Source organism: Colossoma macropomum, unplaced genomic scaffold, assembly GCF_904425465.1.
Source record: "Colossoma macropomum unplaced genomic scaffold, Colossoma_macropomum, whole genome shotgun sequence".
Lineage (NCBI taxonomy): Eukaryota > Metazoa > Chordata > Actinopteri > Characiformes > Serrasalmidae > Colossoma > Colossoma macropomum.
The window spans coordinates 13718998-13739441 of NW_023494800.1; the positions used below are offsets into that span (position 1 = coordinate 13718998).

Here is a 20444-nt window from a genome sequence, read left to right on the forward strand (position 1 = left end):
ACATCTCAGTCTCCCCTTCTGTAATAAATTTCATCAACTGGATCCCAAATGAATCTGAGCTCTGTAAAATTAGGGGGCATCAAGTGAGGGGAAAATTAATCCAGCTAAATCATGTAAATCATGAGAACAACAGGCTAACAAGGAAGAATAAACGATAGTGCAAGCAGCCATTTAAACAGTTGTTAGTGTTAGCCAGCTAATCAGTGTAGCTGGTTACAGAAACATTAGCTAAAAGAAACACATTTATTGTCATGGCTCAGGAAACTGACAAAATGAAAAGCTACAGGAGGAGATCTCCTTCTTACCACCCAATAATCTATAAACAATAATTGTTTATTTTCTTGCCCATTTATTGAAGGTATGTTATTTGATGTGATAACGTGATGCGTTATCATAGTTTTGATTAGCTGTTTCATGAAACTTGTTCCATGGAGCTGAAATGCTTGCAGCTGTTGCGGCTGAGTTTCAAATGAGTTGCAAGGTGCATTGCGTTTTGCAATTTAAGTGCAATTTAGTTTAGTTTAGGTTTCAAGCAACTAAAGTTGCTTAAAAGTTTTATCGTGTAAAGCCAGCCCAAGGAAAAATAGTGCCCAAAGACAAGTTTTATCACTATTTCTCTATCATCAATATTATGTATTAAAACTAGAAGACACATGTAGGTTCATTGCTCTTTTTGGATAGTTAATAAAATGGCTGTATTTGCAATGTAGACACTGTAACCCCTGGTCCCTATCACCACCACTTTAAAGAAGTCAGCCAGTAGGTCAGTATGTTTTCCAGCAATTAATAATTTCACATCAAACCACTCTAAATGACTTTGTGTACATATCAACAAATGAATTATGCAGAAATTAGGTGGAATTCCCTAAGATTTTAAAAAACATATCATAATACAGTTATTACAACTTTACTAGCTAGACCATTGCTTATTTTCGGATAGACAAAGAAGTTGCATTAATGCATTAATCATACATGATAACAGCATGTTAGTTACAGAATCAGTTCATAACCTTATACACCTTTTCTAAATTGTATTTCTCTTCCTTTATAGGTAGGTATTATCTTATTAGTATTTGGCCTTATTTTATTTTTCAATTCATTTTTGATTTAAATTTTATTTTATCCAGTTTGATATTATTATTATTTCTTTATGTTGTTGAATGTTCTTGTATGGATCTGCTGTTGTTATTGCACAGTGTCCTTGGGTGGTTTGAAGAGCAGTTATAAATAAAATTATATTGTGTTATATTTTAAGTATCAGAAGATGTTAAGACAAAGGATTGAATGACATTACTGAGATGTAATGCATCAGTTAGCTCAACTGGGAATTTTTGTCTTCTGAGTGCATCTTTAAAATCCTGAGTCATGTGGTTGCAAAATTCAGTTATCCAGAAAGTGCACATGGGATGCAAGTTTCATACACAGTGCTGTCAGGGAAAAGTCAAAGGAGACACTTCATTTATTTCATTTCAAATTAAATTCAAATTATTTTTTTAGCCTCAGAAAAATAAGCAGAGAACATATATTTAACAGACAATTACACAGACACCTCAACTCAGTATAATTTCTATTTTATTCAGTATGCCCACGCCTTGCTTTATGACAGCTCCATTCTTTTGGGGAGACTTGCTTTCAGTTTTTCAAAGACATCTGTAGGGATATTTTGCACCTCCAAAGTTTAGTCTTAGATGTTGGTTATATTTTCTGCTTCTAACAATCCAAGTAACGCCAAAAACAGTCAAGCATGTTGAGTTCTGGCCTCTGGGATGGTCAGTCCATTGTTCTGAGAACACCAGCAGCTTCTTTGTTAGATTTGCAAATTTTCTTCTTTTTTTAGTTTTACATCCTTTCAGACTCATAGCATTGAGTTGTCTTCTTACAGCAGGAGGATGGACAAAGCTTGAATATCTCCTCTTTCTCAAAGATGAAAGCTTTAAGTACTGTTTATCTGATGATGACAGTTTTGGTGGTGCATCAGGTCTTGCACAGTTGCTAGAACATATTTTCTAAACTGCAGTTTTGGAAACTCCTTTTTCACTTATGTTCCTTTGAATCTCTCCTTCCTTATGCAAGTGGATTATCTTGTATTTAATCTCCTCAGAAATATCTCCTGAAAAAAATAATATTTTGTACTCAATGGCTTTTTTCACTGAAACAACAGGGGGTCTTTGACTCTTGCACAGTACTGTACATTATAAAATAAAGTATTGTAAAATAGGATTATTGTGGCATTTGTGAATATGTAAATTATGTGAATAAAATGTTAATATTATGTGAAAAATGTTATGTTATCCTGAAGCCATTTTGAATTGTCATTTTTATCAAATGATAGGAAGAAGAAGACCAACTACTTCATCGTTTCACTGGCATTCGCAGACCTTTTAGTTGCTCTTTTAGTGATGCCATTTGCGGCCATAGAGCTCACCACAGGCCACTGGAGTTATGGAGAGACGTTCTGTTTGGTCCGCACCTCACTGGATGTTCTGCTGACCACTGCATCTATACTGCACCTGTGCTGCATTGCCCTGGACAGGTACAAGCATGCCATACTAGCTGTTGACCAGATAAGAAAGTTATCTGATATGCTTCTAGGTTATTTATTAATAGTTTTATGATACTTTACCACTCACTCGGAATAATTATTCCGGAATTAATTGTGTAAAAGCTCATAAATGTTACACAACTGGTTTGTCTAGATTGTGGCATTATTAGCACGGCCTCATTATAACAGTGGCGGAGAGCCCACTTTAAGCATGTCATTGAATTGAATGTAAATGACTAACACAATGGTTCAAGGTTGCTGGTTGCTTTTTTGTGCTCATTAATGTCTGATTACTGTTTTGTGGATCATGACTTGTTTATGAAATGTTCATAAATATTCACTTACACTCTGTGACACATTTGCACTTATGAAACAGGTTTCAGTGCTTTTCTAAACGTGTAGGTTTGCTCTCGAACATTCAGGCGTTGAGTTTCTGTTGCTCTAAGCACTATAATTTTGCAGCGCTGTATCACAATGTGCTATTATTCGTGTTTTTTTTCCTCTTGTCCCCTGCTGGGTCATATATATTCAGAAATCTAGCCAGGGCTCTGTGTGCTGAAGCCTTGATTTGCTTGTCATCAGCTTTAAATACTTTCCTGCAATTCACTGCCACATGCTTAGAATTTCATACATACATCTACATATACAATTCAGTACAATCCACCGACATATGCTGTATGTCCACAAGAGCCAAAAGACCTTGTATATCTTCATCCGCAGCCCAGGTTTGTCAGGCTAATGAGGTCTAATTTTCAGTGTTTTGCATGCACAATCTCTCTGCTCATCTATTAGGATGATGCCACCTCCCATGGCTTTAGAGAGAGCAGCTGTGTCTCTTGTGCTGCACCTGGTCCATATGGCAACAACACTCATGTTTTTTCTCTCTCCCTCTGACACACAGACACATGCATACACATTTTCACATTCTCGCCTTCCCCCCTTCACAATTTTATTCATCCCACGATGCCATTCATTCTTCTCTCCACCCCATCGAGCCATGACTCATGTTTTCGCCTCACGCAGGTCAAAAAAATGCTTCAAATCTGAAATGACGTGCTACACTAGGTTGATTTTTCGGAGTAAAAAGAAGTAACAATGTGTGGTCAATCATTTTTAGGGATGTGTCAGTTATGTAAGGCACGTCAAGTCGCTCAACAGCGTCCATGAATCACACTTGAGTTATCATTCACAGTTCTTGTCTTTGGCAGGTACTATGCAATTTGCTGCCAGCCACTGGTCTACAGGAACAAGATGACACCCATCAGAGTGTCTCTGATGCTGGGGGGATGCTGGGTTATCCCCTCATTCATCTCCTTCCTTCCCATCATGCAGAACTGGAATGCCATTGGCATTGAGGATATTGTAAGTAAAGGACAGGACGGTTAGTTAGCCTATGTTCTTTAAAATAGTTAAATGGTTAATTAAATGGTTCTTGGCTATGTGATTCTTTAGTGGTGGTAATAGGAACCAGGAGACATGATGTCTACAACACAAATATAGCCAATTTACTTACCATCCAAAACCATCAGGTAATTAAGACGTCTTCTAAGTTTTTATGTTATATTGATGACGGTAAAATTGTGGTAAACCTATAAAAATAAGACCTTTATAGACTATTTTGCCTTACAAAACCCTGCATGTACCTTTCTGGCATGACTGTATTAAAAAATACATTTTAGCACACCATCTTATGCCAAAACTAGTGTAAATCAGTGTATCAGACAACAGGTAGTGTATTCAATAAAATCTAATTAATATCTGTGTGTGTGGGAGCTCTCACCACTATGATCAATTCTAACTTGGTACGGAACATTTCACATCAAACCACTCTAAAGGCTGTTTACATCTTGACAATTTAGTTATGCAGTAATGTTTAAAAATGTTTAAATATGTTCACGCAGATAAATGTTATAAAAATATAAAAATGTTTATTTATATTAATATTGGTGGAATTCTCTTTTACCTTGTTAGTTCATGTCCCTGGTCATGTTATGCATGATCATATCTTACTGTGTAAAAGATAAAACTCTTGTCTTTGTGTAATCTTGCATCAAAATGGTATAACTTGGTCCCACCTCTAAAACACCTTCTGATTTTTGATTATGTCATTGCACACCGGTGGGCAGGGAAAAATACTATTTACCAATAATAACGTGTGAGTTATGTATATAATGTGTGAGAACACTCTAGCTACCTCAGGGACTTTCTCATACCATGTTTGACTCGGATGTACTTCAGATAAATTGGGTAATGATTTCGATTCACATAGATTTTAAACTTTGAGGTTTTTGACACTTCCACATCTCATTTACAAAACGATTCTTTAAAGAACCGTCCATTGAAAGATTCTTTAGGGTATGAAAAATGGTTCTCCTATGGCATTGCTCCAAAGAACGCTTTTTTTACCTTTATGAAAAAATGCAATTCACAGTGCAATTCACAGTTACACTGAGCCTGAAATACGATTCTGCAAAAAATGCAAATTTCAGTGAGCTCTCATATTTGTAGCCCAGTTGTAAAATTGTCCAGAAGAGCTCATACAGGTACCAGAAAGACAGGTTTCTACAGAACTGAGGTTAGTGCTACTCCTGTCACCTAAGTATGTACAGATATGTGCTATCATTGATGTGCTATATGCAGTGTATAGTGATGGCTGTCACTATAAATTGGAAGAAGTTGAGAAAATTAATTCAAGTAGAGATTGTATTGTTTAGCACAGAAATTAACTGTGCTAACTGTCGTATGTGAAAAGAATTTGATCAGAAAATGATTCAATACATCACAAAATCTTCACTGCAGTTTGATTATTTTGGTACAATTCAAAGTACTAGAGATAGACACTGAAGAGCTAACCTTAGCTGTGACTAGCAGACTTCAAGCTTCTGCTTCTCCAATGCAGGAATGTTCGTCTCTCCGACTCACTGCTGTGTGAACAATCAGACCTGCTATGAAATTAAACTGGTTGTCTGAATTTGTGGATTCAATTTAGTCACTGCCCATTCCCACCTGCTAGCTAGGTCTCTCCATCTAGCACAATGCTAGCATTATTTCAAGCTACCACTCACACTACATGAATAGCAATTGAATCTGCTTGGAGAAGAGCACTAACTACTCAGTTCTATAAATGTGAGCTAACAGCTGCTCACGATCAGCTAGCATTACACTAAACGATAGAGAGAGGAGGTCATCCTGCACCCCCCCCAAAAAGCAGCAAGGCCAAATATGTGCTCTTGGAGACTCAGTCAAGGAATTCAGATTTGCAAGCTCTTTACGAGGGTGTGGTTTAGTGGATTTTTATGTTTGAAAATAGCCTGAGAATTTTCAGTGAGTTAGTTCCTTCATAATTAGTTGTAGCTTTCCAAAATTGATCTTTGTTTTATCATATTTGTTCCATTTTCTAGATTGAGGAGAGGAAATTCAGCCACGGCACAAACAAGACCTCCTGCGTTTTCTTGGTGAACCGGCCCTATGCTCTCATCTGCTCAGCAGTGGCCTTCTACGTGCCCTTAGGGCTAATGATTCTTGCCTATCAGCGCATTTACGTGACTGCCATGGAACATGCACGTCAGATTGGGACGCTGCAGCGTGCTGGATCCGCTCCTGTGTCCTACTACAGCCATGACCACCAGGGCTCCAGCCGCATGAAGATCGAGACCAAGGCCGCCAAAACGCTGGCGGTCATCATGGGCTGCTTCTGCCTATGCTGGGCTCCGTTCTTCATCACCAACATAGTGGACCCCTTCATCCAGTACAGCGTACCCTGGCAAATGTGGACGACGTGGCTGTGGCTGGGCTATATTAACTCTGGCTTGAACCCATTCCTCTATGCCTTTCTGAACAGGGCTTTTCGCAGAGCCTTCCTCATGATCCTGTGTTGTGGGGATGAGCGCTATGCCCGGCAGGGAAGCTTTAGTCCCAGCAGACCTTACTCAGCGTCTGTCAATGGCACCTCCATCGCGCTCAGGTACAGTAAGTCCCCCCCCTGAACAAACTGTTCTTCCAGAAATGAATTCTGGGAGAAAGGAGATGAAAGATTATCTAACACATGAAAGCCTTATCTTTAAGGGTTAGCAGGGTCATCTTTGCGGGTCCAGCGGAGACAGACTGCATCCATTAAGTATAGTAGATACAAGCTCATTGTGGTCATTTTGCACTTTGGTTCATGCTCATTTTCGACTTTGCCTATGGCAGGGTAGAACAAACGAATGTCCTTCCATTGCTCTGGTTTATGACAAGTGCCTCAAGATGCCTGGAATGTTTGTGCAAAACACTTGGCATGTAGAGAACTGGTCCAAAGATGTGAGCATGCACAGCTAGTAAATACCTCAAGAAGTAACATTTCAATTAGCTCCTGAACTATTGGCATATCCATGCTCCGCCCACAAATTTTATAGCGACTGTTGTGAGAATGGACAACCTTTACAGAATCTTGATAAAAAGCCCACTCAAGCTGGTGAGAAATCAATGCATTTTCTTTAGAGTTGCAGTTGATGTAATAATGTTGAGTTTGCAGTTTAAAATGCTGTAGTACCAAGCTGGATTATTTAGTTGAATTATACTGTATTGAAACTAGGCTAAACTAGGCCGCCAAGCTAACATCAGCTCAATTGCACAAAAAGCAACATTCTATCATAACATATTGAACTTTTACATGCATACAAAATAAAAATAATTTAAAATCTTCACAATGATAACTTTACAGGAGAAGGAAAAAACGTACTTTACTTTTAATGTAAATCAATGGAACCAGCCGATTTACCAAGTAATTCTGGGCCATTTCTTTTGGTTCATTCTTCATGAAATTTGCACACAATGTAAAGGGCAAGAGGCATTTTCAAAAACTGAAAAACAACAAAAATGGACATACGAGGTTTTCTTCCAACAGCAGCAATATGTTTAATTCCTTAGACAGCATGGTGATGCAGGTTTGTTGTAACAGGAGCCATTACTGCTTCACACATTTTACCCACACTCTGAGAGTCATAAGTAAAAATATTCGTCACTTTTTTAGCATTTTTAGACATTGGTAGTTTAGTATAGTGTAGTATTTGAGCTGAGCACTGCGTGTTTTGTAATTTAGCCAAATAGTTCAATTATATGCTCTATATATGGGAAAGCAGGGTTCAAGCCCAGTGCATGAAAGCACTTGTTGGTTCTAATACTATATTCCCACCAATCTAATTACGTGACCCTGGTGCTGAGGTGGGCGGCACGGTGGCACAGTAGCGCTGTCGCCTCACAGCAAGAAGGGCCTGGGTTCGATTCCCAGGGTCATTTCTGTGTGGAGTTTGCCTGTTCTCCCTGTGTCTGCGTGGGTTTCCTCCGGGTACTCCGGTTTCCTCCCACAGTCCAAAAACATGCAGTCAGGCCAATTGGACATGCTAAATTGCCCCTAGGTGTGAGTGTGTGTGTGTGAATGTGTATGTCTGTCTGTCTGCCCTGCGATGGACTGGCGACCTGTCCAGGGTGTATCCTGCCTTCCGCCCAATGACAGCTGGGATAGGCTCCAGCACCCCACCGCGACCCAGAAGGATAAGCGGTTTAGATGATGGATGGATGGATGGTGCTGAGGTAATTTGATCCGTTCTGTCATTGCAGCCCTTAGTGATGTGGGTATTGTGGAAATTATATCACCGTAACGATAAAAACATGAGTTATCATGTAGCCCTATGATGAAAGAACATGGACGGAGCTTGGATAGGCTAATTCATAGTAGATACTGGATAAGAAGGCCTTAGATTGAATATTAGGGCTACAGTTTAAAGGGTTAAAGCCATGAGGATAGTGCAAAACTGATGTATGGGACACAGAATGAATCTGAAACATAACTGGTCTGGATGAATGTTGGATTTTTTTGAGGTGGGCAGAGTTGTCTCAGAGGGGTGGTGTACTGAAATTAGTTTCCACATTTATTTTCGACTCAGTGGTGTCACATTGTTTTTTAGTTGCTGTAATGAGACATTACTTTAAAGAAGCTGAGCTGGGCTACGTGACATCATGGTGCATGGGTGTGACTATGAAGTGTCCTTCACTCCAGAACTTTATGTGCTGTGTAAAACAGCGCAGACATCTTAAAAGCCCTTTTCTTTACCCTTTTATTTGTGCATTTATTTTACTTGTATGTGAATTTTCCCTTCCAAACAAATGAATCTGTTGATTGATGTTGTGACCTTTCATGCTGCCGTGATAAGACCCATTACAACAGTCGTGCTGTTCTTCGTGGTTTGAGGCCTTCTTCTCGTAGAATAGCTTTATGTGCCATTACAGTGGGTGGGTCTTTATGGTTTGTTTTTGTACAATTATTATTTGTGGGTATTCCCCACATTTTATTGTTATTAGGTTGTTCATCTGTGGTGTTTTTCCTTCGTCATATTTATTTCGAAGACCTTTCCTTATGGCTTGTAAGTTTGCTGCATCTTGGTATTTATTGGGTACAACATAACTCTTAAAATGACATAATCAGGAAGTACAAAAACAAATATTACTAGAAATTCCCTGCTGCCTGTGTGCTTAAAAGTATATGAGACTCAAAGCAGATGTGTTTATTTTTCATAATGCGTTTAATTACTGACACCAGAGCAGAAACTGTCTGTAAGACATTCCAAATGGTGTGTTAATATGTCTGCTGTGATGCTGTTGATGTTTTTAACAGGAGGGCTGCATTAATCCATGTTCTTCTTGGAATAAATGGGCAGCATTCACTGTTGTTTTTATACATTCATGATGATCTGATCAAAGAATCTAGCATTTTAGTAATTTCTTTGATCATTTAAGGACAGTAGTCTACTCCGCAGAGAGCCGGTCCCCTCTTGAAATACATTACCTGGCATAATTAGCATAATTAGCATTGATAAAGTCTCTTGTTATTTGAATGAGGAATAGACCAGCTTATGGATCACAGTATCTATGACAGTAGACTGGTTGTTTTTTAATGTAGTTTAGCAGTTCAGAAAATCTTATAATGCAGATTTGTTCATGTATTGTTTAAAGAGCACCAGTATTTTTTTAAGGACAACCTTTCCTTTTCTTTACTTAAGGTCTTTAAATCCTTAAACTGAAAAGGCCCTCACACTTCAATTACTCACTCTTTTAGCGCACATATTAGTTTCATAGTAGCGAACAATTTATACTGAATAAAAAGACTTAAGATTAATGCCTGAATAAAGAGACTTCAGTTTAAAGGGTTAATCTGTTTCCCACCAAAGTGTTTTATATCAATGCTGCTTTCAGTGTTTAACAAAGTAGGGATTAAGAGTTGCACTTTGTATGGAGAGGCACAGGCTATTCAGCCTGACTCAGTGCTGGTGTAACAGCAGCAGAACCAAAGCCAGGGAAGAGGGGAAGAGGGGGGTTCAGCCTCCACAAAACTGCTCCAGCAGGGCTCTTTCTCACCAGCTTCATTATCAGTGTGACGATTAGAGGTGCTGCAGAGGTGGAAGAAAAAACCCTCATGCACCATTTCACATATTTGCTTCCTCTTCTAACACGACGATACCCCCCACCCTAGCCCCAAGCACCCACAGACCACCTTTTGTGTCAATCACAGCCTTTTTTTTCTTTTCTATTTTGTTCTTGAAGCATTTGAGGGTTGCTGTGGTGCAGTAATTCAGCAGCACTTTAGCACCTAGCATTGAGTTGGTACATATAGTATTCGCAAGTGATGTAAATAAAGTAATATCTGGTGCCTTTGTGAAACCTCCCATGTACATACAGCAGTACTTGGTGGAACAATGTAAGATTTCCTCAGAATTACCTGCTATTTCTCACACTAATATACATTATGCTCAACTTGCAAAGTATGGACTAAGTAATATATATATATATATATATATATATATATATATATATTTATATATATATATATATATATATATCTGTTAAAATCTTGAGTAGTCGTTGCATTGTAGCTCTTGGTGTCAAACCATGACTATTAGAGCTAAGCCTTCAGTTTGGACCATAAATGTCAAAATTCAGCCAGAAAACAAAGAAAAACACGTTTACGATAATGCTAATTTCTGCTAGCGCCCATAGTGAATTCTAGTAGTATGTTAGTGCTAAGCTAAATGTGACTCACATGCACATTTTGTGGCCGTTCTGGATTAAACATAGACATTTAAAGCCTGTAAGAGACATTCCGTGTTTTATTTGAAGCTTGTAACAGATGTACCGTAATTTTAACTTGTAATGGTTTAAAAATGACTCCCTCAGTAAATAGCCTTGATGTAGAGCTGCCGCTGTTCTTCTTGAGATTTGGGTTGTGTGATTAGTGAAAGTGAACGTGCGCACATGTTTAGGTAGATGTGCCTGGCAAAGCTTTACATCTGTGAGAGGAACTTTGGACTTGGATGCATGAGAGGCAGCCACTACCGGAGTACTTATTGGTTTAAGCAGAAGGCTGTGCACTTTGTTTATGCCAAGAATGAGTAATGAAGGACTGGGGCCAAAAATTGTTTTTCTTGAGTTTGCTTGAACGTTTTTTTGTAAGGTGCTGTCCAAAATAACTGTTAAATAAGCTTTAATTGACAAACTGCATAGTAACTGCATAGTAACTAAATGAAATAGAAGCCAAACTGAACAATGAGGGTTTACTAATGAAAGACAAGATGAGATTAGATATTACACGTCATGCATTTAGTGTGCGGCATGTCAAATATTCCCACTGAAGCTCCATAACCTACCTAGGAACTTAGATAAATAGGATTGCATGACTCCAGCTGGGCACATAGATGTGTGTGTCTGACATAATGTGGGCGTATGGCACCTCAAACAGGACATGACCAAGTGCTAAAGTGTTTTATGATGCTCTTTTAGATTAGGGATGTTGTTATTATGGCATGCCATAAAGATGTCCTGTTAGGTCTGGTTTGTCTGGTTAATGGTTCAACTGCTGGGAGGTTATCTTGATCACAGTGCACTTTCATTTGGCAGCTGCATAGCCTTTAACCTTACATTAAACCACAATAGTTGGTGAACAGAATATGACCTTGACTTGTTTTTACACACCTCAACACATGCCAGCAAAATTACCTCATTATAATTACCACCAGTGTTGTTATATTGATAAATGACTGGTTAATTAGTGCAGGGGGATTTGCTATATCATGGATTTTATTACAATTTTTTACAGTTACAACAATTCAAATGTAAGCATCCACATATGCTTTAGTTGGAAACCAGCAAGCAAAAGGCACTTGGTCTTTTTCAAGTCAGTGGAATGAATCCGGAATACTTCTGAAAGGACAGATTTGTTCTGCTTTATATCAATTTAAAGTAAGAAAAGTATATGCTTTTGCATGTAGCGTGTTTGGATGTTTCTCGTAAACTTCCAAATTTACTGTTGACAAAGTCCTAAATACTTGTGGCAAACACAGGCCGGTTCAGTATCCCGAGTTTACCAGTCGTGATGTATAACCGCCAGCACGTTCTCTGAAACCACAGGCATTCAACAAACCAAACTGGCATACGAATGTTTGGGCACCCCTGGTCAATTTACATGTTTTGTTGATTTTCTAAGTGAAAATAAGTACGCATCCTCTATAGACAACAAACGTCCACACATTTTAGTACACAGTATTGTTTATTTGCTGAAGGTAACATATTGGGGGAAAAAAACTATAAAATGTGGTTTGTGAAAACGTTATTGCGCATTGTATATTTTATGTTTTTTTTTATTCTAATATGCTAAGCTCAAAATCATATGTTAAATCAAATAAATAGAAATTGTGCAGTAAAATTTCAAGAAAAGGTTTGTTCCATATAAAGGATGTGTTAACTTACTTTCACTTGGAAAATCAACAAAACATGTAATTTCAAATGTTTATATTCAAACTTTTGCTGAAACCTTAGTGCACAACTGTACAATGTGGTCTACAAAGTTAACATCTTCAGTTCTTGTATCATAATGCATGTTAATAATTAATAATTCAGCAGATAAATATAATTTAAGCTGAAATCAAAACCTCATTTTTCACTTTGTTATTTCATAGCTCTGGTGATGAAAAAGACTAAATTTTTGTGTTCCCATATTCTTCTACCAAAATGTAGAATATATTATTATTATTATTATTATTATTATTATTATTATTATTAATTACTTTTGACTTTTAGTGGCCTGAAAATCTTCCCACTTTACAAGCTGATGATGTGTGAATGCACCATAAAGCTACAGAGGCTTATTTGATGGACAGACTTTCTAGAAGGTTGTACAGTATACAGCCGGGACAGTCTGCAGAACTGAATCTGACTGGAAGTGAGGAGAGCCATCAGACCCTATCAGATAGCACTGTATTCAATTACAAGCCTGCAGAATTGAAGGTGTCCGGTATAGAAACTTACCCCAACTCAGTTATGACAGACTGTAAATACATTTTTCAGCAGTCTGATGACGTGAGACCTTTGAAGTAGGTTAACAGGAGCATAGAGTTTAATGTTTGCTATTGATTTTACAATGTGCTTTTACAAGCTTTCACTGCTGGTTGATGCAGTTATTAGAGCGAAGATTGATTCCAGCCCTGGTAATGTTGTAGCAACCTGCAGTACAAACCTGGCTGCTACTGAAATGAACAAAGACATGAACATTTCAGTATTTAGATAAGAATCAAGCATTGTAAAGTATGCTGCAAAGTATTTGTGCGCCATTACTGTAAGAGATTACAGTGAGAACTACGATAGAACAGCTCAGTGTTTGAATGGTTAATTGCCTTGGAATGTTGCCGTGACTATAAGAACACTTAAAGTGGTCTGCCTCTTGGTAAATTGTTTAAGGCACAAAGACCTGGGTTTTGTGTGGAGTGATAGTATCTGTTGGAATTGCAGAGTCATGCATTTTTGAGTAATTTCTTGTATTATGTTCTGTTGGACACGTCCACTGGGCTCTTTTGGCTTTATAGCATCACCATAAAAGGCCTTTATGTAGGCAGCATATAACTAGCATCTCTGAAACCTCTAATATCTCTTGAAGGTCCCATATTTTTCATTTTTCCATTTTCTTTAAATCATTCTCTTGGCCAGTTGAATGTATGTGTTATTCTTTGTTCAATAAAAATTACATTTCTGTATATGTCATTAGCAATTTTTCAGGGCATTTCTGTCTATTGCTATTGTGTATTTGTAGTTATCTGTTTTTCAGGACATTTCTGCAAGGCACATGCCACTTTTAAAGGGCGTTACACACGCAGTTGTACATTTTCATTAGCCATTCTGTAACTCTCTGTAAAATCACAGCAGGGAGCCCCAGGCACAGCAGCCAAACAAATTGAAATGTCCCACTGAGGGTATTGGCATGATATGAAGCTTACAAGCACGTTTCTTTTATTGCAAAGTACATTTAACATGGCCTTGCTTAATCATGCTCTATCCTTGTTAGCAAAACATGGTAGCAGTTTTGGCTCTGTGTTCACTTGTTGGTCATCCGTATTCATCTGAGGCAGGAATATGCAAATAGTAGCTTACATTATTGGTCTGTTCTAGTGAAGCCTATGGTCTACATCAAGACTGGGGCCATTGTACAACAGGTCATGAGTTTTCACCTCTAAGCAGAGGGAAATTTCACATTTCTACAATATCTTTTGAGTTCTATAAAGTACAAACAACAAAGAAAATTAATTTTTAACCAGTTTTTCAGAATATTACCTCCCTTAATTCTACTAACCCTATCCAATTTTTATTTTTTCCTTATTTAACCATACCTATTTTTTTCTTTTTTTTGCAAATATACACTCATTCCAGATTAGATGCCTGCAACATGTTCCAAAAATGTTGGGACAGGATCATGTTTAAACCTGGACAGGATCATGTTTAAACCTGTGTTAGATGCCCTGCTTTGAAAGCAATTTTTTGAGATTCTTTTGTAAAAGTCTGCAGTTGTGCAACCATACAGCATTTTCATTTTTGTAGTTTGAACTTCATAATGGACCACACCTTTTCAATAAAAGACAGATCTGGACTGCACGCTGGCCAGTCTTGCTCCCCCACTCTCTGATTGCACTGCCATGCTATTGTAATGCAGGCAAAATGTGGCTTGATGTTGTCATGTTGAAAGCATGGGTGTCCCCTGCCTGCTCTGAAAGCCTGAATGTGGTGATGAATTGTAGATAAAAGATATTCAGTCTGGAACAGGTTTAATCTCTGGAGCAATAAATCCAGCTTTTCCAGGTTAATGCCATGTCATATGACTTCTGAAAAAGACGTTGTCTAGAAGGCAGCATATCTCCGCTGTCTGATGAAAACCTTATATCTCCAAAAAGGTAATTTAACAGGAGAAAGAAAAAATACTTTTAACTTTAAATGGAAGTTAATAGAAAAATGATTTTTCCATGTAATGTTGAATTATTTCTTTTGGTCCATTCATCATTAAATGTTAACATAGTCTAAAGGGTAACTGGTGTTTTCAAATGATACAAAAAATTAAAAACAAAAATTAAGATATGAGGTTTTGTCCCAACAGCGACGATTAGTTGCTCCAAAATGTAAATGTATCTTTCAGCGTAAATCTTGTCTTTACAGCAAGTCACCCATCCCATGGCCACTAATACACCCCCAAACTATGACAGACCCTGGCTTTTGAACTTTATGCTGGTAACAATCTGGTTGTTCTTTTTCTTCTTTGGCACTGTGAACACAGCCTCCATTATTTCCATGAACAACCTGAAAGGTTGTGACTCATCAGATCACAATCCACGTTTCCAGTGTGCATCAGTCCATTTTAAATGAGCTTGAGTCCAGAGAAGATGGTGATATTTCTGGCTGTTGTTGACCTGTGACTTCCACTGTGCATACAGTCTTATCATCCATTTGTGAATGCAGCGACAAATTCTGTCTACTGACAACAATATTTCAAAGTATTACCGATGGTGATATCCATCACAGAAGCTTGTCGGTTTTTAATGCAGTGCTGTCTGAAAGATATAAGGTCATAGGCATTCAGTGATTTCCTGAATCTTTTGATGACATTATGCACTGCGAAGGGTGAAATGCCACTGATGAACATTGTTCTTGAAGTGCTGCATTATTTGCTGGCACATTTTTGAGCAAAGCGGCGAGCCTTGACTCATCCTTTCTCATAAAGGACTTGACTTTTCTTGGATGCTCTTCTTGTGACTGCATCACCTGTTCAAGATGTTTTTGAATGTTTCACAATGTTCCTAAACCTAAATCACCCCTATCTCAACTTTTTTTGGAATGTGTTGCAGGCATTCATTTCAGAATGTGTGCATATTAAAAAAAAAGGTTGACAACATTAAATATCTTGTCTTTGTACTGTTATATTTAAATACAGGTTTTCTAGTTCAGAAAAGATTTAAAACAATATTTTTGCTTGCAATCTGAGTATCATTGTCATGATTATGAATAGCTGTTTTGCAATATAGCGGTTTATACTGAGGCCCTATTAAGGTGACAATGCCTCATCCATCCATCTAAAAAACTGTATAACAGATGCCATTAATTCAGAAGCAGTTATTTTTAGTTTAGGTTTAATAAAACTCTATTTAGCAAATGTAACTGCAATCCTTAACCAAAATTCCTCTCTACTGTTAGTAGAAACCTTTAATCTTCTTATTAAGTGAAAAGAAGGAAAAAGATCATATGAGCATGTGCAACAAACAGGATCATTATAAGCGCAGCACTGCTATCTCACATTAATACTTTAATACGAAGGGTGCTGTTAGGTTGGTGGGTGAGTGGGTGAGTGTGTTTGTGTGTGTGAAAGTGGCGGTTTGCTCAGATGGTCTGGATTAATAGATAATGGAGCAAGTTTAATAGCTTTGGTGTGAAAATAAACATTTGAATGAGCATTTGTTCTCACCCGTGAGGTGCTGCTCTACTTTGGACAAAACTCCAATCTCTGTGTCTCATCAGTAACATGATAACTTCATGGTACTGAGATTATCTTGATTTGCTACTTTTGCTGTAATCTGTTGTTTAAAAGCCATAAACTTAAAGAATAAACACTGCAGTTCAGATAGCACTGTGGAATCTGTCTACCCATTTCAGCCTGCTCTGAAAGCCTGAATGTGCTGATGAACTGTAGATGAATGATATTTGATCTTGGCAAGCAGTATTTGAAAGGTATCCTCTGTAATCCACCGCTAAGGATGATGTTTCCATTTTTGGTCAGAACTGGGACAGGTTTAATCTCTGGGGCAATAAATCCAGCTTTTCCAGGTTAATGCCATGTCAAATAAATTCTGGTTATAACATTAATTTATAGTGCTCGGAGTGAATGCCTCATTTGTCGGTTCCTTTGACTGTACATGATTAGCATGTTTTGGGAATATATCACTCATTTCCAGTGGATCGGAAGGAAACTTGAGTCATCCTGTTTAGAGGATTTTTTAAACTTCTCGACACGTTTTTCAGCTCTCATATTTGTTATATAAATTGGCACTATAATAGAAATCAGTGCCAAACTTGTGGCAGTGTTCCATTCCTTTGCTGTAAGAATCTGTGGAGTTTCGTTGGTAAATCCCACCTTTTGAGCAACCACTGCCCAGATCCAGTTCCATCATTGCCTTCCAACATGACACATGGCATGGAAGTGTGCTGAGCTTTGTTTACATGGCTGAATCAAGTTGCAACTGCCAAACCTCTCATTTACGTATTAGTGCAGAACTGTGGAAACCCATTTAGGCTTCGCTGATGAAGAGATAAACTCTGACTGTTCAAAGAAACAGCAGAAAATATGATTTTTGAATGTTAATGAATGGTTCACCTTGTATAATGCTTTGCAATGAGTTATGACATCGTGTTTTCAGGCCTATCAAGTTTCTCATACCTAGAGCTTAGTAATCCGCGCTTCACTGCAAGCAAATGGCAAACTTTTATATACATATCAACTCCAATAGCACAGGAGTTGGCCTGATGGGGCCTGGATGCATATGGATCTAATGTAAAAGCACTGCCAAACTTGTCAGAGATGATTATTAGGACATTTAGGTGAAACAGGGACTTGGCCGAGCTGAACTGAAACACAGGCCAGTATTTCTTTTTGCTATTCTACTATCACTGCTTGTGTAATTCTAGCTGCCAGTGGCTGAGAATGGGCTATTTCACGTCCTTTTCTGTACAAAATGTGCGCAGATTTCACAAGTATGTGAGAACTTTGGCTCAGAAGAGGAATCTATATCCTCTAGGGATTAGATCTATTTATCACAGATGTTTGGGATGTTTTTAAATGATCGAGCTATTTGGCGCTGGTTTGATTTGATCTGTATATCAAAATGAGATTTGCAAAGGTTTATTTGAGTTTGATGTGTCTGAGCAAATTCGTAATGCCCCCACATATTTTCACCCACCCATATTTCTTGGTTCATCTTTACCTCTAGACTGCCACGGCCTGTTTGGTCATATAAGTCTGCTGAAGATTTTGGCTGCTAAAATTAATGCACAAATTTACCAAATGGATATTTTGTACAGTTTTTAAATTATCAATGCTTTGTTATTTGCTGTGCATTGTGCAACAGGTTCCGCACTGAGGGACTGAACAATAGGGGATCAGTCTGTTCTCTAGGCAGAATGTAGAGTGTGTTGACAGAGGGGCATATAGAGCACTTCACCAAGTCAGTCCGCAGCAGCGCACGCAGAGCACTGTTAGCAGGAACAATAACTATGTTCATGTACGAGTGACCTGTTAGAGCACACACATCTGAATACTTCTCTTTAACACCTTAAGCGGCCAGGGCTCAATGTTTTATTTCACACTTCTATAGCATAAGAATAGCTCAGCCAGGTTGCATTGAAGTCCCTGTAGTTACTGAATAATAAGCCATAGTATGTAATTAGCCTGGGATTTTAACGGGTTAAACATATATTTCATCACTGTCATAGCAAAACCTTGTATCCCTTTTTTTCCCTCTTTTATACAGCATTTGAAAATGCCAGCTGTTACAGTTGAAGTACTGTTAAAGTGTTACATTGTGTAAACATTTCATAATAATAAGCAATAGAAAAGCATTTGTTCTTCAAAAACACAATGACATACATTAAAGGGCTCATATCATTGAAAACTTTTTCAAAAAAAAGAGTTTGATATAGTTTGTGGACATGTTCAGGTTTCATATACCTAGTCTGTACAGTCCATACATTGAAACTAAGCTGCAAAAATTACTTGTTTTTGTGATGTCACAAACATTTACTTACTTACATACTTAAACTATTTGTATTTATATTAAAACAGCCTACAGTAGTTTAGCCTGCCCATTCACAGTGAAGCTATAAGAATTGTTTCAGCTTGGACTGCTTTTTGAATGAGGTGCAATTCAAGGTAGCCAATCAGAACAGAGATCATTTGCATATATGAGTCTTAAAGATACAGTAATATAGCAGGTCATTTAATTCTAAGGGGTAAAGAAAGGTTAGAAAATGGTCATTTAAAAATGAAGAATTGTGACTCTTCTTGGTACAAAACCTACACAAAAGTAGGATAAATGATATGGGCCCTTTAAAGTTAGGAACTTTTCCTCTTCCTGTGAGGTTTATATATAAGAGGTTTTGTTACAGCAGTGACAGTCTACAGTATATATACTAAACCTTTGACTTCAGCACCATTGTGATCCAGTTGTCACAATGAAAATGTGAAAAATTTCGACCTGAGTTTTGTATGTATATAACTTATAATAAAAACATGAGTCACTTCCAATTAATATATATTTCAAATCGTTCTGCGCCAACATGAGGAAAATATTACAGACGCTGTCCTATTATTGTCATGGAAAAAAGGAACAGCAGCTATTTAAGGTGCAGGCACATTGTCTTTAACATGAAAAGGACCTATGGGGATGGTGAAAAGTGTCATTTTTGTCAATGATATACAGACATAGATGGCTCTCAGAGACTAATTGCGGCTCTTAAGCTTAATGGCTTTAAAAGCCTGAGCTTGTCCTGATGTCAGCAGATGTTTGGTGTCTCTGCTGGAGTTGATACCTGGGGGAAGGCTAATTGATCCGAGGCCACTCAGTAGTGGAGAACACGTGAACTTAGGAGTGCATTCAAGTGCTGCTCTGAAGTCATTATGTGTCTCAAGCTGTTTGAGTCAGCGCCTATGTAGTCATTGTTTTGCACAGCAGACCATTTTAATTCCAATCAATATCCGATTTAGTTCATGCTATACGTGTAAATATACTTCACTCTGTTTATAGTTGTGAAGAATGCAAACCAAAAGTAATCTTTACTGGGTTTTAATTAGAATTCAAGTGTTTTATACAGTCTTCTCACGCTCTGAAATACCACTGTTGTTTGTTTTCGGACATTTCCTTTGTCCTGCACTCATAACCAAAGTCGGAAATCTGATCTGGACACAGAGACCTGCTGTCGAAACACTATGTTCGTATTAGGCAAAAGACAAGACGCCTGAGACAGAGCTGGGCCGTCCTTTTTGGAAAATGCGTTTCAAAACACATGAGTCGTGAGAATCTGTTTTGACATATGGGGAGTATTACTGGATATTATAAGTATAATGTACCTCATAAAAGAGGGAACTGAGCTGAACTGGATTACTGATCTTATCGCACCGAGTCTTATTATAGTAAAGGTTCATGTGAACGGCTTGAAAAATGCCTTCTAGAAATGCTTGTTGACCCGAGGGTACCTTGAAAGTCTTTCATTTTCTTCTATGTGACAGTTAAAGCACTAAACTATAATCTCCACATTCTTCCACTGCATTTTTTTTTGCCTGTTCATGAATGTATTTCTGCCCAGTCAAAATGGTCATTAAGGATTGGCTTAAGGAGATACATCTGAGGAGATTGGATATAAGATAATCCAGTTGCATAAGGAAAAAAGGTAAAAAAGAAAAAATGTGACTCCTAACAACCGTGCAACACCAGTGTAGACCACCAAAACTGACACCATCAGATAAACAGTATTTAAAGCTTTCATATGTCACTCTCAGAAAAAAAAGGTACTG

At 37.9% G+C, this 20444-nt stretch overlaps 1 protein-coding gene across 1 annotated transcript in view; it reads left to right on the top strand.

The window, feature by feature from the left end:
- Positions 1–20444, top strand: part of si:dkey-247m21.3 (5-hydroxytryptamine receptor 4) — a 38039-nt gene that overhangs the window by 10661 nt on the left and 6934 nt on the right. Inside the window, exons 5-7 of the mRNA XM_036589123.1 lie at positions 2333–2533; positions 3751–3904; positions 5944–6506. Coding sequence (XP_036445016.1) covers positions 2333–2533; positions 3751–3904; positions 5944–6506 — 918 coding nt within the window. The remainder of the gene's footprint in view (positions 1–2332; positions 2534–3750; positions 3905–5943; positions 6507–20444) is intronic.